Raw genomic sequence first — 27166 nt, 5'->3', positions numbered from 1 at the left:
ATATATATATATATATATATATATATATATATATATACGTATATATGATCCCACAATTAGTAGTTAAAGCCTAAAGTAGTTAAATTATACTAATAAGGAAAAGCTATGCTCTGTTTTTTACCGATTTTGATCAAACTGGCAGCGATGTTAGAGGAGCTTATCAAATAAACATCTGTAAAGCCGTTCATGCCAATGAGCCAAAAAATCAACGTGACATTGATTTAACCTTGACGGTGCCGTCCAACCTATAAAACTAGTATATACATTTTATTAAACCCTATCACTTTTGTCTACGACATTTTTCTCAGAAATGCATACTTTCCAAGGTATTAGACCGTTTCCAGATTTTTGGTATATTTTTAAATGATCATTACTCGGCTTCTAAGGCCCATTGGCGCGAACGGCTTTACAGATGTTCATTTGATAGGCTCCTCTAACATCGCTGCCAGTTTGATCAAAATCGGTGAAGAGCAGAGCGTAGCCTCTCCTTGTAAGAATTCTATAAGAAGTATGCATCGTTGAAAGTGATTTGTTGAAAATCGAAATTCTTTAAATCCAGAACAAGAAGGCACGCTTTTTAATTTATTTTATTTTACTAGTAGCTGAGGGAAGTTATATTATAAATATTTTTTCCGTTTTTATTTTAATAATGTTTACTAATCTATAAAAAATCAGTTTTGAGAAATAATAGATCAGTTTAAGGAAAATTCAAGAATTTAAAAGATTTGTAGTCGCGCGAAAGTTAATTACAGAAATGTGAGTCATGTAATTTTTATACATGAAAAGTTATATTTTTTGTACGTGAAGTACAATAATAAAAATACATCGCAGGTTTTTAATTTCAAATTTTTAATTATTTTTAATTGTTTACGAGGTATGTGCACATTTCGTGAAACGCTGTTATATGTTGTTACGTATTAACGTAGATAAAAATCGGAATTATATTTTAAAGGTACACAAAAAATGTAAAAAGGAATTACGAAAAGTATTTATTTAATAGTCATATTATTATACAATAAATCGCATAGTAACAACAAACAAGAGATTAATTCTTCCAAATCGTTTCATTTTTTGTACGGTCGGTGTACTTCTCGAGACATTGATGTTTAGCATGTCTTTCGTAACAATTGATTAAATCATTGGTGAATGTGTGCGATGCACGATGATGGCCGGTTCGTAGATAACGGTAATAAACTTCTGTCCATGAACCCACGGTCGTTAGACTTCAAAAGTCACATACTTCGTTTCCTGAATCAATAAGGAAATCGTCCACCCACGATCGTGATCGTGCACTTGAATGCGCGCTTTGTGTCATCGCGCGCTTATGGTTCACGTAGGATGAGTACCGAGCGTTCTTTGATAGGATTAACGAAATATGTATTAATTACTATGATAACTATATTTGTATAATCCGTATTTCTGTAATGTCTCCGTCAATGCGTGTTATTTTTACAACATCAATAAAATGCTTCTATATTTATATTAATTCGAAGAAAATCGTGATAATTAAAGTACATAATTCATTTTTTTTTATTATTGAATTATTACATTTCCTGGAATTCACGTTTAAATCTTTCTGTCATTTTAAATATGTACGCATTGCGCGCAATAATTTAAAAGTGCAATTTATACTGAACGTATGCGTGCAGACATAATGTTTATACGTTAATTCTCAAAATGTAATTAATATGAGACTTGACAATTTACTGTGATTTTAGCTCTCACTGCTTTATAAATAATCATTTACATAATTCTCTATTTTAGACAGGCCCGGAAAATTAATGACGTAAGAATTCCAGTCAGTTCTTAATTCAATTAATTCAATACAGCCGCTATACTGGATCCGCCAATTCAAATTTTGGAAATATGACTACCGATTGTTCATGAATGATTTGATAAACCCACAAATATCGATTTTCATGAAAATTGAATGAATTTGGGACCACCTAATCAATGAAATTAATGTTTTCAATAATTTCCATAAGTTTTTTATTCATTCTAATATTGGAACAGCCGCTTTGAATTTTTAAAAACGCCGTTTTTCCTTAAACTACGTATAAAAACGAAAATTTTAAGCCCTTGAACATTCTTATTTCGACTTCACAAATTTTGCCCAGACACTTGTCCCCGTTGACGTGGAATGTCCTATATATACACATACATATATTTGAATAATTTTTCTATCTATTTAAAATAAATTAGGGTTTTATAACATTGAATTTTATCAAGTATACTTCTTATTGTTAGATATAAAAAAATTTTTTAAATTCGATTTTTTCGAATATTTTTAATTTTACTTGATAAATAGAACAAGACTCTTTTGCATAAACTATAATACAAATTTACAACGAGAATTTTAACTACGTGAGAATGTCCGTCGGCATGTTACTCTTGTATATAACGTTTACCACGACCTATCCAACTTATAATTCCAGGAACTTCTCGCATGTTCTCACATCTACTTGCCTATAAGCGGTGCGTACTTATACATATAGGGTACAAAGAAAACAGCGAGATGTTTGGGAACAGGGTCCGTCAGAAATTTTTATCGTTCTGTCTACCATCTTAGCTTATTTTACAATTGAGGTGTATATATATATATTCGTTGCACGTACAAGGTATGTCAGGAAAAAAAAATAAAAAAGCTGAGCTAAACAGCAAAGATCAGCGAGAGAGGAGAGTAGAGTTACGAATTATAAAATAATTAAAATTGAATTTAATTGTTTAGTTAATTGTATAAATAAAATGTAAATATTATATAAAGAAATTACATTTATTGCAGAACTATATATTTATTACTGCATTATATTATTGAAAAATCAGGATACAACTCGGTTATTAGATGGTTTTTTAAAATTAAATTGAAAAAATCGTCCGACCTGCATTACAAGAAATTAATTTTACATTACGAGGATTCATTTTGGTTGCAGTTCTTTGTAGACTGCTGATAAATTTATCAGAATTAAACGATAATGACATAAATTAATAAAAACAAACATGAGAGATGTATGCTATGTATGGTTATCAATATCAATATAATAAATTTCTATTTTTTATAGATTTTTTATATTATTTGTTTATATATTTTGGAATAAATAAATATTTTAAAATAAAAAAATATTTCAAATTACTCTTAAGATAATATAATATCAAAAATTCTGTTTTGTTTGGTCACTATTATTATTTTATTTATTATATTCTTTGTGAATTAAATATAGGTCGACTCGTGAAAAATAGTTTGTAAATATCCTGAATATACGAAATACTGACAAAATATGTGAAAATACGAATTTTTTATTACATTTGATTCTGCCAACAATGTGACAACTTTTTTGCTAGTCCTCTTCTTCCTCTCTCTTTCTCTTTGTCTCTACTTTTGAAATAAAATTCTTTTAAAATTATCGGATTTTCCCCATTTGTCAAAAGAGCTGTTAAAAAAAAAAGAGAGAGAGAGAGAGAGAGAGAGAGAGAGAGAGAGAGAGAGAGAGAGAGAGAGTGAGTGTCAAAATGCATTAATCCTGTAAAAATTGTATTACAAAAATCCATTATTGTTCTGAAACACGTTTTCTTTTATACTGTGCATTGTATTGGAAGAACAAATTTTCTTATACTTAAAAACTTTCATACGATATAGTATAAGATTGCATATATCATTATTTATATATGTTATTTTTTATCTCAAATTAAATCAGATCTCTTAATATTTTAATATAATATGTAAAGTCCATATATTTCCATTGTTTTTATTGAACTAAATATAATTATCAAGAAGTTGCTTTTAAGGACCATCCATGTCTCGTAATTCCATTATAGATACATATGTTGTATAAAAATAGAAGTGTTTTTTTTTTTAGCATTATCAGATGGCATCGGTGTACTTAAAAAAAAAAAATAAACACCACATGATATTTTTTTATTATTATTTTCTAAGAATTAATTGTAAAACAGATCTATACTTCTAATAAATGCTTTTAACGAATGAATGTTCTGCAGCCTTTTTAATTCCTTCCGGCTTTGTTCGCTTTATCCATATCGTCTGGACGCCATATATGCAAAGAAAAAACGCAGATGATGTAACTTGGAAAAGAAGTGGTTATATTTGAGCGCGTTTATAAGAACCATCTGGCCTAACATAAAATTTATCGCGATGTAGCAATTCCCAAATTAAGTCCAACTTCAAATTAATGACTTCTGCCTTAATTGCCACGTCATCAGTAATGCTGTGGAATAATATCAGCACACATGCAAGTAATCTTTACATGGCATATTTAATATTTATAGTAAAATTGTATTCTATACAACAATTATCACATTATATGCTGCAGTTCGCTAATCGATGCACATTATCCACACTGACTCTTTAATTATCATTTTACACTGTATAAATAGTGTCAGATGAATTACCATACCCATCGATGATATAAGTATAGTAATAATTTACAATAGTTGTAGATATCAACAGCTTTCTCTCTCTGTTTCAATCAGTTTATTAATTTGTTTATACAATCAAACGTGACGTACGATCATAATTTTTTTAGTCTCACTTAATTAAACAACTTCTACTGATTTTTTAAAATAGGACTGGTTATTCAATTCATTAAGAAATACGGTCGTCGTCAAGCGTGACAGATACGCCATTAATCGCCCTGTTCATTGCAGTATACGATGAAACGAAAATCAAATCAGGATCATGCGATTCATTGACGAATACTTACGATTTATCGGAGGTCGCCATACGAAAATCTTGTTATGCAAAGATGATGATTTTAGTGAACCGATCGTAAAGCAGTAATAGATGTGTGTGGTTGTTTATTGATGTACTAGTGTATACGATCTGCCTTCATTTTCGGGATTCTTCCGACGCTTCTCGGTGATAAAGACTTGTTTATTGATGAATATTATCTCTGCCGTCGGCAAATTGGCCTTGAAGAAGATCCGCAACCGATTACGTCGTTGCCTAAAAAGGTTTCGGCGGCCTTGTGTTCGGTTGAATAAAATGCGCGTTCTTTTCACGCGAAAAAGAAAGCGCAGCGTAGTATTAGCGTTTTAATTAAATGAATCAAAAGCGACTTTCGCGATCTCAATCCGCTACTTTTCTGATGAGAGATGAGTCGAAATAATCGATCCACCTGTCTGCTATTTCGCAACCTCGGTGAGAAACATGTATATTTCTACGTAAAATTGCGCTAACGCCATTATTGTCTCGTGTATTGTCGCTTCCATGCGCCCGACGGTGACGTCGTTTGAATTTTTATACCATTGTTTTGTGGCGAGTTTAAATATTTATTGCCTGTCGTATGTAACGTCGCGGTTACGAGATATATGGTACGTCCTGCCATCCTGCGAGTTGCGTTATTACATTATATTATGACGCCGGGATATATGTTCGGCAGTTGACATTTACATCGATGGCTCATTCGAGAAATCCGTTTTTGTTAAATTCATCATACGATTCGACGTCTTTTCGTTATCATCAATTAGTTACACTATAGTAATTGAGGTACCGTAATTAAGATTATTGTCAACAACAAAAAAATGTGATATTCATCTATTCGCTGTTATCATATGCAGAAGGACGAGAGAAGAATTATTATTTGTACAACTTGATAACACGTGCACAAATATTCGAAAATTTAATGCTTACTCGTCTAGGACAAGGGTTCCTATCAACGAATTGAATTAGTTATCTCTATCTCTGTCTTTTATCCAGTTTTGTCGTGCTTCTTAAAGCTGTCCCCAGCTGTTTCAATTGCGACTCTATCGTTGAAGCAAAATCTTGACCATTATCAATGTGATAACATGATTCAAGGTCATTGTTGGAGTAATTGCCAAAGTAAACACGAGATTGTGTAAAAATAACCTTTGCACGCTGTTTTGGAAAGCACATTATTAATGTACAATGTGGACAGAAAAGAAGTTTTTTGAGTCGCATAAAAAAAAATCACCGATATTTGGATAACAATTTTTCTAAAATTGATATCACATTTTTTTCTTGTTGACAATAATCTTAATTACAGTATCTCAATTACTATAAGTTTTTAACAAACCTCACTTTTAACAATTATTTTCGGATTACATATGTATGACATTTTTTTTATAAATTTACATTCTCACGCTGCTTTTTTAATTTCAATGTCCTTTCTGTACATCTGTACATGTACTTTTGGTTGTACTTTTGAATGCAAGTATCATTATGAAAGAAACCTTGCAAATTTTTACTTAAATTTATAAATTGTGCTTTACTGCCTACTATCCCCTCTTAATAAAACTATACGTCTTGCAATTATAATCTTATGTAACAATTTTAACCCTTCTGTCAATGCATAATTTTTCATCTAGTATCATGTTTTTTATGAGATTTTCGCAAAAAATATAAAACTAAAAACAAGATAAAATCTGTATAAAACTGTTCTTTGTTGCTCGAAAGGAAGAACTTTTTATCATAAGACATCATAACAAAATTTACATAAAAATATAAAAACTTATAATAATAACAAAATTTACATAAAAATATAAAAACTTTTACTTTTTAATATTCAGTACAAGTATCCATGCATTGACAGAAAGACAATTTATTTTTTATATTTATTTTTACATTAATAACTCGTCTGAATTTTATAGTAATTATAATCTTAATTTATTAAATTTTATGGAAATTTCTAATGTCTAAAACGCGCTATGGAAAAATCATATCTGTTATGTAATGTTTCGCTTGAAAATCTCTGATTTTTATTTAGAATAGTTTTGATGGTACTAATAATATATTAACAATATCCATGCAGATCGATTAAAATCAGACACACTGTGTACTGAATGGCATTTCACGTTAGTGTAATCTGCGTCATCGATGTTATAGCACATACTTCAATCAACTGTATAACGCGCGCATCCTCTTCACTTAACAGCGATAATCGACAAAATAGATGTTCAATTTCTATAACACTTCCTAGACTTTCAGTAATTATCATTTATTAAACACCTGTGAATGTTAATGCAATGGTGCGATAATATATTATATATAGTAATGCACTCATGCATTAATATTTACGATTACGCATAATGTTTTATGTTACTATAATTTGTGATTATCATGCAAATACTAAAATTAAATTCTCTTACCAAGCTCCACTCTCAGGTATATAATTAACGAGCAATTTGTCTATCTTTAATTTCTCCGGTCTTTATCTCCGCAAATTAATAGTCGCAATAGATCGCGGACATTTTATTTACGCGACGCGTATCTCGAGTAGCGTTTTACATCACCGTGCCCTCGTCCTTCCGATCATTTCTCAAGTTGTTCCCGAGAGAAAGAGATATTGTTTGCTAACATTATAGCGCGCTCCATTCTATCGAACACGAGATACTCAAGAGTTCACGGAATAGGCACTCTGCCAGATACGCAGCGGATACCAGACGCTACGCCAAAGCGCCGATTGTTTATTGCCGGTGACGTATCGCGGGAGAAATGTCGTGCAAGATAAATATTTTCAATGGTGAATTCGATGTGTGTTGAATCAATTAGATGGATTTTCGCAAACGATCGGGAGACTTACCGAAGTTGGCGGGGAGAAATAAATCACCGCGCCGCGATTCCAAAGAGAAGACCTCGAGCGCATGCAGATCGTAAATCGAATGAAATCACACCGCTAGCCTTGATCTATAACTGTCTTGTGCCCGAGAATGTGCCCCCACATGGCGTCCTAACAATTTGCTTGATCCTTTTTTGACGGCACATTATTGTAACATTATATATTTACGTACTACAGTTGCATCGATTGTTTATTCAAGATCGTCCACACTCTACCGGTTCTTGTCTTCGTGACAAAAATATATGCCTCTACGACGAGCATGATGCCAAAGAAGTGATCAATCAACGCAGTGATTTAAAATGAAAATTTAAATATCTTACCACAACTCACAACTCACTGGTAGAAGTTGCCATATAATTTTGTATATTTACTTACAGTCTTTTTTACGGTTTGGTCATAACGAAGAAGTTTATTGAGGGTCAGACCGTTATAGCTTTGATCCTATTATATAAGCTATTCCATCGCATGAGCAAAAAGATTAGGGTCATAAATGCACGTGTTACGGCGTCAAGATACGGCGAACATTTCTCACTTCGGCTATTTTATACGTGTGCACAGACGAGCAACAGGTCGTCATTTTCAAACACTTGTGATGCAACGCATAAATTAGCAACATTGTCCCGAATAAATAAGTTTCAAGTGTGCGACTTCACATGCAACGAACGCACTCGTTTCTACTGATAAGAAATTAATTATAAAAATAATTATAAAGAAATTAAGCGTTGAATTATGTTTGCGCAAATTATAATCGATGCATCGAATGACCATATAATAGTGAACGGAATAGGTTTACTACGCGTACTACATAATAGATCGCGTACTTGATAATATGTTAATTAGCGAGGAAAATATACGTCATGTCATTCTTTCTTGAATATCCGATTACGCAAGCTTATATTATACATAGTGTTGCGTTCGAAGTAGCATTTGTTACAGTAATCCATCAATGTGTCAATCTATCAATGCGAAATTAATTATTCACATAATTTGAAGAAATTGTTGATCCCTTTGTAAATATTCGAGACATATATCTCGTGTATACATTTAACCTTTAGAAACTATTATAGGAAGTCGATTTTTCGGTTTAAACTGGTTTCAGTTTTTTTGGAATATTTATTAGCATATATTAACATTATTTTCTAAAGCCAAAGAAGTTAGAAAGAGATTCATCTGCTTTCTAAACTAAGTTAAATTACTACAAAATCGAAAAGACAAAGAACAAAATTTAATCTAGTTTTAAAGATTAATTGTTAATTACGTTATAAATAAATTCAAAATTTTATATATGTAACATCCTAATTGTTAAGTGTTATATAATATTTATATATACAAGCGTGTATATGTATGTACGTATAATATTAGAATATTAATATTAATACACATTGCACTTTTAATAAATAATAATATAACTATTTTATTAATTATCTGAAGAAAAAATCAATTTATGTAGGTAAATGTATTATGAAGAGAAAATTTATGTATTTTATATAATTCTTGTTATATTGATATTATAATGTAATGTGTGACTATTGTTAAGGGATAGAAACCTTAATTAAATTTTGAAATCGATAATAATTGAAAAAAATACACTAATGATTAATTAAATTTATAATTATGATGATTTTAACAGTGAATATAGTTTATTCAAAAATGTTGTTTATGAAATGATTATTATTTATTTATTATATTTAACTCGCATGCGCCATGGTATATTGAAATAGTACAATAGAACGATTATCATTTCAAGGTTGACGATCAAATGAATCGCCTTGATGTTTTGCCCTAACTATTCCACATAAAAAGGATATAATGTAGAATAAAACTACAAATATAGTAGTTTTTTAATTTTATTTTACATATAATTATCTTTTACCGATATATATCTTGATATAACGTTTGGCGTAAGCGTTTCATATATTTCTTTAAGTATCTTCAATTTAGTATCATCTTGTAATGATTTCTACAGAAATTCTCTGAGAATAATTGATATCGATTTCGCAAACTACGATGAGTGAAATGCCAAGTACCTCTGATTTCCTACATTGAAGAAATTACAAAGAATGTAGCGATAAAAATTCAAAGCTTATGATTATTATTAAAAATCTCTTGCAAAATATCTATAAGATGTCTTATGTCTCAATTTTGGACATGTGTGCTGTCTGAGGGTATTTTGTAATAAAAATAGTTGATGTTCTTATACGTACACATTTAACGTGCATCGAAATTGTACTTCAAAAATCTCAGCGTTATAAATATATACACACGTGCAAGATATACGCATGACTGTTTATTGAAGTACACACGGTACACATATGTATTAACTATCATATATCGTGGCTGTGCCATGGCCTTATTTTTGTGCATGGTTGCGTGATGGCATACAAGTTCACTGTGTACTGGGAAGTTGCACGATAATAAAGATATTACGACTTCTGCGAGAAATACATTAGAGTATACATTTCACGACACTGAGAGGAGAAATTATAGAGACAAAAAATTAAATATAATTAACTAGGATCGGTTGTTTATGTATAAATGTCCATTTCTTTTTATATTTGTTGTGTTATGAGAATAAAATTTATGTTTTTTATATTTAGATTTAAGCAATTATTACAAAAGCATAATTAAGGAAAATATCAGTGGTTGGATTAATTAAAATTCTGATTGAAAATGGAATGAAACGAATAAGAATTTGTACGATAAATTTAATGTATCTAAATTTATGAAAATGTAAATTCAAAGTACATCACTTACACTATTAGCATAAGAAAATGTATTTCTAGAGATGGAAAGGTACAGAATAATTTATTTTATTCTATTTTATATATGTTAATGTGATTTGTGAGCGTCATTAATTTTCGCTTGTCGTTTTCATTCTTTGTTATAGCAATCCACGTGCGTCGCGAAACATGGCGGAAAAGCAACGCCGCGACAATCTCAACGCAAATATATCGACGATGGCGACTCTTGTGCCGAGTGTTGCTGGAAGTTCGAGGAGAATGGACAAAATATCCATCCTGAGATTAGCTACCGCTTTCCTGAGGACGCGTTACAGTAAGTCGATCAGAATCTTATCAGAATATTTTTCTATATCTTCTTCCTTTGAAGCATTTTCTTAACCCGGGAGTTTTTTCATTTTTTTTTACGTAAACGATCACTTGGAGTGGTGATTTTATTCCCATTAAAATCATTAAATTATTATAATAATATTTTGCTATTAAGAATGTTGTATGGTATAAAAATATTTTAATTTATTAAAAGGTTTTCAAAACCTTATGGATATTGATTTACGTACAATTATCTGAAAAATGTAAGTGAAATCAAATAAATGTTAAACGGAATGGAACACGTTAAGTACATGATAAACTTATTATTACATAGTGTGTATTTCCAAAAAATAAAGATTTCAATTAAAACTTTTAATGACGGTCTTCTTGGATTTTTGATGGAATTATATATTTAAATTTCTAAGAAATAATTATTAAAAGAGAAAGAAAATATATCTAAAAAGAAAGAAAACAATATCTATTTTACAACAATTTATATTGTTTTGCTACTAGGGTATAAAAATATTTCAGAAGATGACTATTCCTGGATTAATAACTTATTATGTTCTTATGGTTCGTTATATCGAATTATCTCTAATTACCTATATTTATGTTATAATATTAGTACGAAATTATATTTTATTGTTATTGCTGCAAATTCTAGTATAGATAGATAGATTTTATCTATCAAATTGCATTACGTTTTGTTATATTTTCTTGTTCTAGCGGCTCTAAATAAACTATACGGATAAGTTAAATTCATTTGCCCATATCGTTATACATTTTCGATTATACAGGTGATAAAAAAAGCTTACGGTCGCGTGTCTTGTACATTATTTACAGCACTCGGAAGAGGCTCGATGAACTTCCTTCCCCCATTGTTTAAAGATCAATTCGATCTGGAGCAATTTTTTGTCGACGTAAGTATATAATACTTATCTCTAAGCAAATCAACTGAGACGATCAAAAATAGATCACTCTAGATTTGTTTTTAAAATTATAACAGCACCTGGTTGACAGCGGAGGTTTCTTTCTCGTAGTCACTACAACAGCGAAAATCGTCTATGTTAGTCGACAAGTGGAGCAACACCTCGGTCATGTTCAGGTGAGTTTTCCTTATCATTATGTAATATGAATCATCCTTATTATAATGTGACCAAAGACTATAATTTTATTGATGTTTTTCCCTTGAAGTTTTCTTTGTCCGGAAGCTTTTTATTTCAATCGATTACATGTAGACCGTGGATATTTTTCCGCTGAGGAAAAACTTGTTTTAAAAGAATATGTAATGTTAAAGGACATCCGGTTGGCTTTTACATCCTATACAAGAATATTAATGAAAGCATCGAATAATTTATAATTTTAGAGACGTTGAACGAAACAAGAATAAATTATATTAGCTCTAAGAGAAAATCATAAATTTCTTATTATGTTGATATTTTAGATATTTAAATTGAAATTCTTACGTTGCAGTATCGCGTTTGATTAAATTTCTTTACTCTTGTGCACAAAACAATTGAAAAACCGTTTAATCGGGAAAACCAGAATTATATGCTTGTTTCAATCGACCGTATGCTTTTCAATTATTCATCCCCGATGTCTCGATAAGTAATAGCTTTAGGTAAAATTGCAAGCGTATTGTATGACAGAACCACGCGGATACCTTTACAATATAGTACAGTTTACTCGACAATTAAAGGATAATACGCTTTTTCATGCGTCAATAATAAGGTCAAGCTTATCATCGCTAGAGGTAGAATTGCTTGAAATATTCGCCTCGCGACTGTTAACGGAAGCTATTTACACATCATCGACATTTCACAGAATTTTTCATCTCTTTTACGGCGGACTTTCTTTTTTACATAACGTATTTATATTGCGGCGGTTGAAATATAAACTGTGCAGCATTTTCGCGCCGGCGCGGCGCGCGGCGCGGGCGCCGAGATGAACGGGTGAGGGAGGGTATAGGACGATGGCAGCGATCGCGATCTTGTGGCTGCAGCTTCAGCTGCCAGCACCGACCTACCCTGTAGCGCGCGGAGTTAGGAATTATCGATCAAATGAATGCGTGCAACGCAAATATGCTTCCATGGCAACCAGCGTACTCTACGCTCTCTGCTTCTTTTCACTCGCCGCGAAATATGTGTGCCCGCCAATATCCGCGTTCGTTTTTCATATTTGTACACGAGAATTACTCGTGCGAGCAATTGCGGAAAGATCGCACGTTCGCTCGTGCGTTTCAAAAAACTCACCTCACTGCAAATAAGGCGTGCGATGATCTCGTTTAGTAATTATTTACCGGATCCACGTGCGACTTTTCCTGGAAATTCGCGTGTTTAACCTTGTGCATATATACATATGTATATATGTATATGTATATCGCTGAATTCGGCGAGTTTCCACAAAAAGCCATTTTAATTCATGGAACTGAGAACTGTTAAGGAATCTCGTTTATGTTTGCTCGACTAATCTGAACGATTATACACATTATATTTTATAATTCTATTTTAAATACAACTAATACATACTTTTATAAAAAAAAAAAAAAAAAGGTCTAAGTCGAGCGAGCGGTAATAAGATTTCTTTTATAAAATAAATTTCTATAGTTTACAAAATATAAAAAATATATAAAATAATATAAAAATAATATCGAACGTTTCGGAACTCACGGGTCCTTCTTCAGCGATTCTTATAGATGTTACAATATCATCGAGATGAAAGCATAATCTTACGGTTTAACCGACATGGTGTGATACAATTCGTTCGAAAAAATTGATTCTCCTGTTTTTGCGTGAATATGGAAATTGTATATTAAAATGTATGAAAACAGGAGCATCTTTACGTATTCGTCTGATTCTGAAGATTATGCTTTCATCTCTATGACATTGTAACATCTATAAAAATCGTTGAAGAAGGACTCATGAGTTCCAAAACATTCGATATTATTTCATATTTTTATATATTTTATATTTTGTAAACTAGAAATTTATTTTATAAAAAAATCTTATTACCGCTCAATTTAGACCGTTTTTTCTTTATACTTTGCATTGCAAAAAACGAGAAAATCTAAATATTTTTATATAATTTAAGTATAAAAAAATGTTTTATAAAGAAGTTTTACAAAGGAGTATTATAATAATTACCTTGGATTGAACATTATATAGTTTGTTTTTAATTTAACTAAAAATAAAGATTTGATTTAATGAAATATAATAATAGTAATAAGATACTACTATTATAGGACTTATTTATTAACTTCATATTTACTGTTGTGGTAGTTATATAAGTAACACAGTGTAGATATCGTACATGGTATCGTTATGCGCAAATATTATGTACAATATATGATAAAAACAAATTATTATTTATAATTTTATCTGTGTTTATTAATGCATACCTACTAATCTCTCTATGTTTGTTTTTCACGTTTAAAAAGTAAATAATAACTTGGTATCGCAAAACGCGAAAACATGTAATTAACCACAGGTAGATATAAGGATAAGTACTAAATGTTATAAGAATATGCATGTGTTGATCTATATCTTACGATAAAATCGAGCTGAATAATTCCGCTACAGTTATTAAGCAGCGAGTATATACGCGAATAATTAGCGATCGATGTTGAGATGTACGTATAACGAGAATTTCGCTATCTGCTGTGCTTCTTTGTTCCTGATGGCGTAGCGTCGTTATCCAACAAGATCGTTGTGCTAGCTTTTCCGGACTATCAGAGATGTAATAATTATGCATGTGACGCTTCTCTCTCTCTCACACACACACACACCCACCCACACACACACACACCCACCCACACACACACACACCCACCCACACACACACACACCCACCCACACACACACACACCCACCCACACACACACACACCCACCCACACACACACACACCCACCCACACACACACACACCCACCCACACACACACACACCCACCCACACACACACACACCCACCCACACACACACACACCCACCCACACACACACACACACACACACACACACACACACACACACACACACACACACACACAACATACAGCGAGAGGAAATAATCTTATTTCACTCTGACTCGACACGCTGTAAAGAGACAAACTCAAAAAAACAATTTAAAATAATGTATATTCTTTGTGTGGATATAGAATTGCACAATATACACTGAAAAGATATTAAACAGATATGCGAAAAAAAGATTAATAAATTCGCAAATGCAGAAATAAAAAAGATATTACTATTGTATATTTTAGAACACTGCAATATCAAAAGACAGTCGGTTTTTAAATGATTTTAGTTACACGTTGCACGTGTATCTTAAGAATTTGAAATATTAAAAAGACTATAATCTGAATAAATTTTAAAATGTAAATACTTATTCGATCCCCATTATTCTGTCTTTTATTTCTTTCGCGAAATGTCATCAAGAACTAAAGTCTATCCGTGGTTTTAGCACTTTACAATCAATATCATTGTGTTATTGGAATTTATCATTTATAAATTTCTCTATGTCGTTACCAATCTTCACGAACTAAGTCATTAACTAATCTAACTCGATTGGAAGTCGAGTCATGGATCTACATGGAATTTCTAGATAATCGAAGAGACACAACGAAAGTCAGTAATGTGCATCTGGACAAATTGAACAGTAATCATGAAGAAAACTCTTCATGATGCTTCATAAACATAAAATAGCAAACGCATGCGATTAACTGTGCAAGAGAAAGATTTTTTTTAGTTATAGAGAAATTCTACACGCGTGTATACGGAGTTTCCATTCGTTGGACCTTGATTTCGTAAGGGCTTCGAATTCTCACGGCCACGTTGAGCCATACTTAGCGAAACGATCCCTTTCGCAGTATATATAGAATTGTGCGAGCACTAAGAATAGAGCTAAAGACCAATTTTGATATTTTTTCGGTAAAGAAAAGGTGGGCTTAGATTACAACCGATGACGCAAGGGACCCTAGAAGTTTTCAGGACAATACAACGCAACGAATATTAGGCGGAGAGTTAAAAGTAGAATCCTATGTGCGATGACGTAATCAATTAGAATAGGAGATTAGGAATAAGGAGGTAGATCGTGGTAAACCGTTTTTTGTATTGTTTTGCTCTTATTATATTTTTTTATATCATTATTACAATATTATTATTATTATTATTAAAGATATTATAGATATTACCGATATAATATCTAATTATTAAACAGATATCTAAATAGATATTACAATTAATGATATTAGAAATAGCTGCACGTTTGCAACTACGCTTAGTTTCTAACTGGCTTCTCTTCTCACCATGATTTGTAGGAAATTTGCTGTCAGTTCCAGACTTGGTTTACGAGAAACTATCGAACTCCACGTCGTTCAATATAATTGTCATCTCTTGCAAAACAGCACAAAGATATAATTACCGTCCCTATTAATTAATTTCGCGAATTTACAATATCTTTTTTCCAACTAGTCGGTAATTCTTCTTTTATTTTGAATATTTATCTGCAATGCACTCAGTTGAACTGACTTGTAGAAAATAATCGTGTTAGATAAAAAGTGTTGCTAAAAAGAGATGTTGAAATTCTATTAATTTGAAATCTCGAGGAGCGACATTAGAAGAGTCTTCTCAGAAATATTATCTAATGTTAGTCGCTTAGGGTTATCGTCCTTTTACTTGCCTTTCAAGGCTGCACGTGTTTATGTGAACCCGATCTTCTAAGAAATCGCACACGACGACAAAGGCGTTATTGGTTCCGAAACAACAGGAATTAGGATGAAGGTTTCACGCCGCTACAATAAACGTACACTCGATGAAGCGCTGATTGTCCGAGCAAAATTAATTGAAATTTATAGGGATTTACGTCGAATTAGAGAACCCGCTGGAGATTGCAATGCTCGTTTCAAATTCTCGTTTGGATTTCATAAAATTTGCAGCGAGGGTGAAAACTCCGCAAACGTGCGCTATCGCTTCTCATCCCGGCTCCCCGCAATACCTGAAGGTTTCCTCCATGTTTTTGCGAAAAAACAACGAGACGGATGATAGTGGGACAGCCGTGGATAAAATGTAAAAAATGTCCCCCGCGCTATATGGATTGCGGGCGTTTCGTCGGTGGCGCTCCAGATTCAAGCGTAACGATAATTCGCCACTCTACCATAACGAACCGACTCTTGGAAGACGACCAAGTACTATTTCTCTCTCTCTCTCTTTCTCTTTCTTTCTCCTCCTTTTGGTTCCACTTGTGCAAAAGATACCAGAACTGATGACGATAGAGAAGGAACAAGAAAGGAGTAGGTGGAAGAAGGGCAGACGAGACGAGAGTTGTTTGCGAGCGCAGTTTGCGGCTTGCTCTCGTTTTTTAAGAAGGCACTCACAATCAGGCTGTATTGTTCTCAAGGAGAAACCGCCTGCGATGAAAATAAGCTCCGTCGCCGACATGGTGCATCGCCGCCGCCGCCGCCGTCGTCGTCGTCGTCATCGTCGTCGTCGTCGTCATCGCCGTCGTCGTCCTCGTCCTCGTCCTCGTCCTCGTCCTCGTCGTCGTCGTCGTCGTCGTCGTCGTCGTCGTCATCGTCATCGTCGTATCACGATGCGATTTACTGCGCGAAAGATATCATTCAGTTTAACGTGTATGCATAGCTCTTCACAGAAGGAGTCTGAGGACTCCAACTTCAAGAACTTTAAAGTATTTCTATTGGAAGAATAAGCACGGAGGTACTCTGTATATATGGAAAATGGATAGAATTAAATACATCCATCGTGCTACATTTTAACTTGAAGAAATTATAATAATTTCTACCGTGATTCTTCTACTGTGCGAAAATTGATGAACGATATGTATTTAATTATGTATTTGTTTATATAAAATGTAAATGTATTTTTACGAAAATCATGAAAGATACTATGTTGTGTGTGTTTTACAGAAGAGATGAGAAGAAAACATTGATCCTTTTAGCGTTCCGAAGTATTACTTATCCTGGATAAAATGACTTATAATTATAAAAACGAGAAGGCTATACCTGGTTTAACGTATACGCGCAACTTGTAATTCTAATTTTTTCCTTAATATAATCCCTACTGCGAGAGACTATTGCATGACTGTATATGATTATATGTTGCGATATACAAGTCACGAGTTAACAAAGGTCATCACCGGCGGTGTAAAATAGCTTCATCTAAACTTCGGAATTAGACTCTCTCATTTGAACTTCGGAAATTGTGTTTTGCAGAACGAATTGCTGGGTCAGTCCCTGTACAATTTCATCTATCCTGAGGACCGTGATGAGCTCACGCGTAATCTTACGCCCGATGGGATGCAGCCAATGTCGTCGACGCCGTCACCAACGAACCTTTCACAGGTGTCCGAGTTAACACATGACAACAGTTCCAACTCTTCTGAGGAATCCTCAATGTCAAGTCAACGATCGAACGAAAGGACCAAACGCTTCTACGAGCAGAGACGGAACTTTAAAATCCGCATGGCGCAGCGTACTAATTCTAGGCGCGACCACACGCAGTACGAGTGTTTTGAGGTTTCGGGTCTTCTTCGGCTCGCAGAAGCCTGTAAAAATGCGGACAATAACGGGCACAAAGGAAGACAACGAGGTGAGTCTTAACCGTCCTTCGATAGACATTAACTATTATCTTGTAACAGCTTGAAATAACTATCATCTTATAACAGCTGCGTTGCGAAATTGAAATTTCACATCGAGTAAATTAACTTTAGAAGATAAATCTGAAAAGATTTAAGAGTGTTAACTAAAATATGAATTTCACTTTTATTATACATTTTTTACGTTCTTCTTAACTTATCACTTAATTTATTGTGCCGTAGTTCATTATTTTAATTAGTTTGCATGATTTAAAACATAAATTATACATTTCGAATATGACACATAAAAAGTGTAAGTACTGTGATTTAGAGTGATTGACATCAGAGTAACATTTTGACATGCTGATTCGAATAACATACAGATCTTAAGTCCAAATTTTAAGACTTTGTTTTTCTGCTTCAAATTACGTTTACCCTCTGACTTATCCATTGTATGCAGTTGTTAAATAAAATGTCTTATTGAAATATTGGGGGAATAGAATAATTGCGCTATAAATTTTAAGGAACTACTATGAGAGTTTAGAAAATTGATTCATAAATCAGTTTGATAAAAAAGATAAATTGTCTGTTAAATAACATAGATTCTGATTTTATAGTAGCAATTCACTGATATTATCAACAAATATTTTGCTTATATTATTTTACATTTAATTCAATTACGATTCGACAATCAAGTTTTTCGTTTTATCGTGTGGAACAACAAGACGCAGATGTCTTTTAGGGGACATCAGGACCGGTTATCGCAGTTTTTTAATAATTTTGAGAAAAGAGAGAGAATATAATTTTTAACATCATGTGTATACATTATAATATACCTACATTTATCATCCTTTCCGTATTAAACAAATAATATTTTTGTTTACATCGCATATATTGTATAAATAAGCTATTTCATTTTAAATTTAAATAAATAATTTCGCTACGTGAAAATGTGACGATTAGTCCCTCAGTAACTCATTAGTTACTCAGAGTTGATTGACATGTTAATAGCCATATATTTTTTATGTATAAAATATATTAAAAATATAGTTTTTATTAATGTTAGTTTTATATTTGAGGAAATAATAGTAATTATAGTACTGATACAAGTTAATCATAAAATACGTAATTTGTATTTATATTATAACTTCTATAATACACGAAAAGTGAAAAAGTACATACGTCTACTTGAAATATTATATTTATATAAATATATTCTTTAAAAATATTGAAAATAAAGAGATTGAAATTAACTGTCAAATCTCTAATTTAGCTTATCAATCTATATTAAATGGCCATTTTTTAAAAGAGAAAAGGAGAAGAACTCAGAAAAAGACTGAGAAAAATTTCCTTTCTTTATTCTAAAAGTCGTGTTTTAAGCAATATACATGACGTTTATAACGCAAACCATTTTACACGTCAATTTAATATTATATCAGTAACCTACAATAAAAAGAAGAGAAACTCTCTGTTATTAATTGAGTTATTAACTTTTTGATAATCAATCACATATGACAACCGACCATGGTTTTCCCTATAAATCAACAATATCGAACTTCATTACGTGTTCCATGTCCAATGGTTCGTGTAGTGAGTGACTCTCTCGCACGTATTTCTCGGATCGATGGTCTCGTTTTATCGCACGATACGGCTGAAAACCTGTAGTGCTGGTTTCAAAACGAGTATCGCAAATATTTACGCTACTCCTGAATTTAAATTTAGACCTTCGCCATCGCGGACGAAAATATGTAGGCGCAGCGTCACGAGTGTTTAGCGTAGATTTCTTTTTCCTTTTTTTTATTGCTTGTCTCTAAGATAAGAATTGAATGGCGAAAAGCGCCGTTTAGAAAGATGTATTTATAAAGAGATGGACCCGATGAGGGCGGGTTTCGATCGTGCTTAACGATCCTTATTATATAGGGTATCCAGACCTATCGCGCGCTATTTTTCAATTCGCGAATTCTTTGATGTGTATGTATTTTGAATTCTTTTCCTACTTGAATATTTAATAGAAAGCCAACATCCTACGTAACTTTCCGCTTTTCGGCATTAAATAAATAAGCTGGTTGAAATTATATTTTTGCCATAGAGCTTGCTGAGAGGAAATAAAATATGATTATATTTGTATTTTAAATCTTTCACCTCCTTAGTAACTTATGATGTCCAGTAGTGGAAGCCGGGACGAAACGCCAAAAATTACGTGATATTCTTCGCAATATATAATATTAGAATAAATTATCAAAATTAGATTTCATATTGTAATTTGACTCTTATTCGCCTTATTTAACGTGTGAATTATTATTAAAAATAATAGAGTCCTTTAAACCTTCAATTCATTTGTTATGATTTAAGACTGATTAATATCCCGAAATCAAACATCAATCGCTCTTTCATCAATTATTTAATACGATGGAAAAATCTAAATATCCGCAGGTAGCAAGTTGACGTTATTTGTGTCATCATTTTGATGTCAGCTTGTTACCTGAGTATCCCTTCTCGTTGAATATTATTTTTAAGTATTTTCATCGCCGTCATCTAAATTCTCTCAGGACAATCGGCTTACATTTCCGATTTTACTTCGTGCAACTACTGATTGTTTTGCTAATGATAATACATTTGAAATGGTTTTAACAGAGACGACGAGCACAAGCAACGACATCGTTTTTGCTGGTGTAGCGACCCTACCACAAAAACGGCCCATCACCGAATTATCGATAATGGACGCCAATAAAGACGAGTATGTGACGCGGCATCTGGTTGACGGGCGTATCATTTATTGCGATCACAGGGTATCGGTCATTGCCGGGTACCTATCAGAGGAGATATCAGGCCTGAACGCGTTCGGCTTCATGCACAAGGATGATTGGAGGTGGACGATGATCGGCCTACGACAAAGTAAGCATTCAAATGTAACTAGCGTTAAATTTTCGTATTGGAATACTTGTTGTATCACTTGGCGGCCATTACATTTTATAACAATAACAATATTTTTCTCCTTCCTTTTTAAAATTCGAAGAAAAATATTTAAATTATTTAATTAATATTATGTATATTTTTTATCACGTTCAATGATTAAATTATTAAAATTATACATCATGTAGTATATTTAACAGTTTTAGTTTAATAATGTTACCATATTCATACATTATTTGTCAACATTATTTTAATGTATTCATAGACTTTATGACGCGAGCGCTTACGAGATATTTTACATGCCATTTCCATAATCAACTGCAATTTAGATATGGCAAAAAGTATATGCAAAATGACTATTTAGAATTCGTATTGGTTCAAATATCGTTTTGCTCTCGTAATTAATCATGATTTGTTTTACATCCATAGTGTACGACCGTGCCGAAATGTGCGGCTCGTCGTGCTACAGGCTACTCACAAAGAACGGTGAGTTCATCTACTTACGGACCCACGGTTATTTGGAAATTGACAGAGATATGAATACGGTGGAATCCTTCGTTTGTGTTAACACCATGGTGACGTAAGTACAGTTTCGCTATTTAGGGTAGATTGGGACAAGTGACAAGGCGGTTTAGATTGATCCGAATAGAGATATTAACGAACAATAAACATTAAAAGATTCGATTATGTTTTTCAAATACTTGTAGAGCACTTGCAGAATAATTACCACACAAAATTCAGTAATTAGTTGAAATCATGAAACAATTCTTCAAGTAAAATATGTGCTTTTATACACACTTGGCCTGCTTTTCCACTTGCTCCAGCCCAAGAAAAAAAAACTGTTCTTTTTGTTCCCAAAGTGCTAAAACAAACACATTGGATATGTCATGTAACATATACCTATTCAATAATACATAACAATAGGAAAACTTTGTGTGTAGGAAAAAAGAGGGAATTCAATTAATAAAAGAGATGAAAATGAGGTTCTCTGCAATCGTGTCCGCAAGTAGTAAAAGTTTAATTGAAGATGTCGACATTAACGCACAACCATCAGACTTGGTAAGTCAAATTATACATATGTGTATGTAGATCTAACGCAATGAGTTTTCTTTACATTGCGCATAAAACTATTAGTAAAAAGATTGTTTCACGAAAAAAAAAAAATTTATTAGAACGTCCAGTCGTTGAATTCCAAAGGCAACGTTGAGGATCCATCACAGCTCGAAGTAGCTATCAATCATCTAATCAGCGATTTACCCTCGTCGGTTATAACGGAAGAGAATTTCTCTCCCTCACCGATACCACATACACAGTATGTAAAGGCTGCTATATTCTCGTCTCGTATGCCTCCAGTTTCCGCACAAGCCAATAAGATTGGTATCAATAAAATCAACCGCTGCATCGTTATTCAAGGCAAAGGTAAAGGCAAAGTAACTCCGAAGCAAGAGTCCAAACATACCATCGGAAAGTTGATTAACCCCAGTAGCGCGGAACAAAGCCCAATATCGGATTCAGAGAGTGCAGTGCCGTCTGGCAAGCCATTATCAATGTTTGAAATGATGAACGCTGGCCACAACAGCCATGGCAATGTCCAGAACGTTGATATGCCTGTACAATCGAAAGTTCTTACCACTCGCAAGTCTGGTAAGAGCTCTCGCGCACCTCGTAATCATACATCATGTTTGGACAATCCTCCAATCGTAAATGTTTTGAATGGAGGTAGCACTGTATGCAATATCAAGGTGGAACGTGGTATCGAGGAAACATTTAATTGTGTGAAAAAACAGGAGGCACAATACTTTGATGACAGTGCGAGTGATAATTCTATCGCTTCGTCGGGGATTGAAGTGCATAATCGATGTCCACTGAAAAGGATATGTAGCGATGAGGATCTTCTAGCGATGCATAGTAAAAAGAGATCTAACGATGTATACACATCGACGAATATAAACAACGAACAACAGCGCTCCTATTTAAAATGCAGATCTTTCGCGTCTGAGTATCCGACATTTTCAGATGAATTCAATCAATACAATGATGTCAATTCGCAACCGCTGACAGTGGCGGAGTCGCCTAATTCGAGTCTACATGAAGTCGGAACCGATTATCAACAGTTGGTAGATCCCGTCGTGCCGAATCTAGTCGTAACGAATCACGACGAAGAGCAGTTTGTAGATTTGCAGGATCTGAAGGAAGATACGTTGTTAAGTTCGGAACTTGACGCAAATCCAGGTAAATTACAATTTTTTATTTTACATTGGAGTATTGCGATTTGTTTATTTCTATTTGAAATTAAGTTTCACTGAAAATTTTTCACTGTGTATTTTCCTACTAAAAATTTTTAAGTATATGCTAGGTAATGGTGCTAGGAATCTTTTGCTTAACAAGCAATTTCTTTTATATTGAGCTATCCAGTATGCTCATTACAATAAATAATCGTTTATCGAAGAATAAAAATGTCCAAATTTATTTTATAATGTTTAAATAGTAATATGGTATAATCTATACTGAAAGTATATTACATTCATATACATATATCTGAGCTATATTTTATTTAATTTTTCTATTCACATTTAAAATTACATTGCAGTTTTATATATATAAGGATAGGTATATAGGGAAAAATGTCCTAAATCGGACTGTGTTCCAAATCGGACCTTTTTAATTTAAATAAATACGGTTAAGCAGATTTGCGTGCTATTTACAATGTAAAATCCTTATAAGACACTGCACATGTGACAGTAGTTTGGCAGTACTCCGTCATAACGTTCATAGAATAGACGCAAATATGTATTTTTATTTTTTGGCTATCATGCGAAAATTTTTTTAAAAAAGAAAATCCTTATTTAAATCATTTTAAAAATGTTAAAAATTTGAACGATAATTGATTTAAGATAATTAAAGAGTGCAGAATTCAAAAATATCAAGAGTTTTGTGATTTGCAGGTTTATTGTAACATTTGTTCCAATTGTTCGAAAGAACCCGTGTCCAAATCGGATCTATGTATACAAAAAACACTTAAAAGACGATTAAGACAACTAATTCATCGAAAAAAGAAGGTTCGCCACAACCTGGTTGTAGTACTGGTGATCGACCAATCAGATCTAGTCTAAGAAATACTAAATAAAATATCATGTGTTATCAAACTCAGATTGATGGAATTTTTTATTGATTTTAATTCTAATAATATAAACTGTATTTTTATCTTTGAGTCTTAAATTGCTCGTTTTTACTCAATACTTACTAAAATTAATTAAAATATTTAAAAATTCTATCTAAAAGTCCATAAAAATAGGAAAGGTTCGATTTGGAACTCAGTTCTAAATCGGACCGGAAAATGCATTTTTATATTTTCCATTATAGTTCGACACAAGTAAGAGATACGTCAAAATGGTCTTAAGCAAAAATGAAGGAAATTAAATGATCTTTCAAACGGCATCATTGGTTTTATGATCGGAATTTATTTACGCCATATAGAGAACAAAAATTGTAATTAGGTCCGATTTAGACCACTCTCCTCTTATATATACATATATATACATATATGTATACATTTAACAACAAAATTAAAGCATCACTTATCCTGCTCCTCAAAAATAGGCAAAGAGTGATGGCAAATTTCACCTATTTTTTGGACCTCGAATTTTAAACTTTTTTTATGAATTTACAAATAGTACTATTAGATGAAACATTAATCCCAGTAAAATTTCAAGATGAGCATAGACACGATTCCGGAAATACAAGTAGGTAAAAGTAATAATTTTCAGTCAGGATGTATTGCATAAGGAAAAATGCGTGGCTGAAGTTCATCGATAATATTGAGGGTATATTCTGTCAAATGGATCATCTACGATTCATTGTTCAGAGAACAATCTATTGTATTATTCACCACATTTTATTTATGAGGGGACGTGCTTTATAAAATACCCTGAAAATACATTCCCTATTAATCACTTGAAACAACTGTTATTCTTATTTACACGGATTAAGTTCGTCGAAATTGCGAGTCGGAAATAAGAATAATTTCGCTTCAGAGAGAGAGAGACGAAGGTTTACAAAAATAAAAGTGTCACTTCAACTCCATTTATCTCGGGGAATTTTCATGCTAGACTTCGAATGCTGTAAATCGAATTTTTATATGATTTTTAATTCACGCCATGAGATTTCTCAAAATTAGTAAAAAATTTTTAGATTTGACGCACTTTAATTTGTGTTCGCATAACTTCGTAAAGAATTAATCAAATCAAAATATCAATTACTATTTTCGAAAGTAGAGAGATTTCAAGCTTTAGAATACTTTTTTGCAAATTTTTTTACGATTATTTTTGGCAAAGTTACACTCTTTTAAAGTTTGCCTATTTTTGGGAGGTAGGATAAGTGATGCTTTAATTTTGCTGTTGAGTGTATATATGAAATTAATTTGTAGTAATTGATATATTCTTGAATACAATTTTTTCTTTTTGTTTCAGAACTCATGATGAAGATATTTGGCGGTCTGCGTAATGGGCCTGTAGGTTTCGAAGGTGAGTTTATGTTTTATATAGCATTCATGAATATTTTTAGAAACATATGTTTGTTAAATTAATTCTGGTTGAGTTATTTCAGATTTTGACGAAACAAAAATACAACAACTAACACCTGATGATGTAAGTATATTGTATAAAATGTGATAGATGATTTATTATAAATTATAAAGATTTTAAACATGTAGTTCAAAATGATTGAGATTAAATTACATATTATTTTTAGCAAGTGGTGAGTGACGAGTTAAGTCGCACGTATTACCAGTTAGCAGACAGCATGGCATTGCACGAATCCCAAATCAACGTATTGGCACGTGATCTCAAGAACCCAGCTCTCCGTTTTCAAAGAGAAAACTTGTCCCAGTTACAGGTACTTAGGTTGATGTAATACAAAAGAAATATAGTACAATATATTTAGATATTACTTTTTCTTCGTTATTTTCCAGGCCGAGCATAATATGCAAAAGCAAATGCTTAAAACCTTACAACAGGATCACTGTAAAATGCAAGTGAGCGCTAAGCAAAAGCTTGGAATCTGAGAAACGGAATGGTCTCCGAGTCACTTCGTGAAAACCGCTTTCAAGAAGCGAACTTAATATGATATATCTCGGAATTGTAATTGTTGTAATTAATAAGAAATAAGCTTTAAAAGTTATCCTTTCCTTAAAGGACTAGAACAAAGCTTTCGGCACACGCGCAATTTGCATAATATTTCTCGATTTGTGTTGCAATATCGTATTCTGAGATTTCTCTGTTTTGGAATTACTGATATCATCAAGATTTATGACAAAAATCTGGATAATTATTATCAGTACAGCAACGGAGATTTGCGGGTATCATATGTAAAACTGCTCAGCTTACGAAGAAGAAGGTATTACTTAAGTTGACCGCAAGTGATTTATCTATTACTAAAACAGTCTGTGTTTGCTTCGATCCGCATTTTTCCTCGATCAGTGAAAAAGAAACGAAGTGGGAAGACAGTGAAGAAAAGAACTCACATAGTATAGTTGAGCGATTAACATATATAAATTATTCTTTTTCTTTCCTTGTCGTTTTCTTAACTCTGTGGGATTAAGAATTTTAATTGCGCGCTGTCATGTAAAAGGTCGCGCGCTTTGCTCACTAACTGATTATGCAAAGATCGTACAAAATCGCATTGAATACTGTTATTTACGTTGATACGTTATAAATAACAGTCGCTACTCGGGCAGATTTCCTGCGGCGATCGAGTGTTATGCAGTTGGCAATTTTCAAATTTTACGATGTAATGAACTTGTATATATATATGATATACATTCGATTTTAATACAGCACGACCGCGTGCGGCACTTTCTTCGTGCTAACTCGCTCGCCGCGAATTCGGTCGAGCTTAAATACTACCTCTGCGATTACGTATTTGTATCGGATGGATACAGAACCAGTCTCACTTATTTCTTTATTCTGTCGGTTGTAATTGCGAATCTATGGTGTTAAATATTAATAATACTCATAGCACTGACATTTTT

General features: G+C 32.8%; 1 protein-coding gene across 1 annotated transcript in view; it reads left to right on the top strand.

Annotated features, from left to right (window-relative positions):
• Positions 1-26265, top strand: part of LOC108771481 (aryl hydrocarbon receptor nuclear translocator 2) — a 70411-nt gene extending 44146 nt beyond the window's left edge. Inside the window, exons 2-13 of the mRNA XM_018536793.1 lie at positions 10477-10643; positions 11480-11556; positions 11643-11741; positions 17864-18239; positions 20860-21120; positions 21568-21718; positions 22080-22197; positions 22311-23370; positions 25608-25661; positions 25744-25784; positions 25888-26031; positions 26108-26265. Of these exons, the coding sequence (XP_018392295.1) occupies positions 10477-10643; positions 11480-11556; positions 11643-11741; positions 17864-18239; positions 20860-21120; positions 21568-21718; positions 22080-22197; positions 22311-23370; positions 25608-25661; positions 25744-25784; positions 25888-26031; positions 26108-26200 (2641 nt within the window). The 3' untranslated portion in view covers positions 26201-26265. The remainder of the gene's footprint in view (positions 1-10476; positions 10644-11479; positions 11557-11642; positions 11742-17863; positions 18240-20859; positions 21121-21567; positions 21719-22079; positions 22198-22310; positions 23371-25607; positions 25662-25743; positions 25785-25887; positions 26032-26107) is intronic.
• Positions 26266-27166: the final 901 nt, after the last annotated feature.

Source organism: Cyphomyrmex costatus, unplaced genomic scaffold (genome assembly GCF_001594065.2).
Source record: "Cyphomyrmex costatus isolate MS0001 unplaced genomic scaffold, Ccosl1.0 scaffold100, whole genome shotgun sequence".
Lineage (NCBI taxonomy): Eukaryota > Metazoa > Arthropoda > Insecta > Hymenoptera > Formicidae > Cyphomyrmex > Cyphomyrmex costatus.
This window is presented reverse-complemented; position numbering and strand designations above follow the sequence as displayed.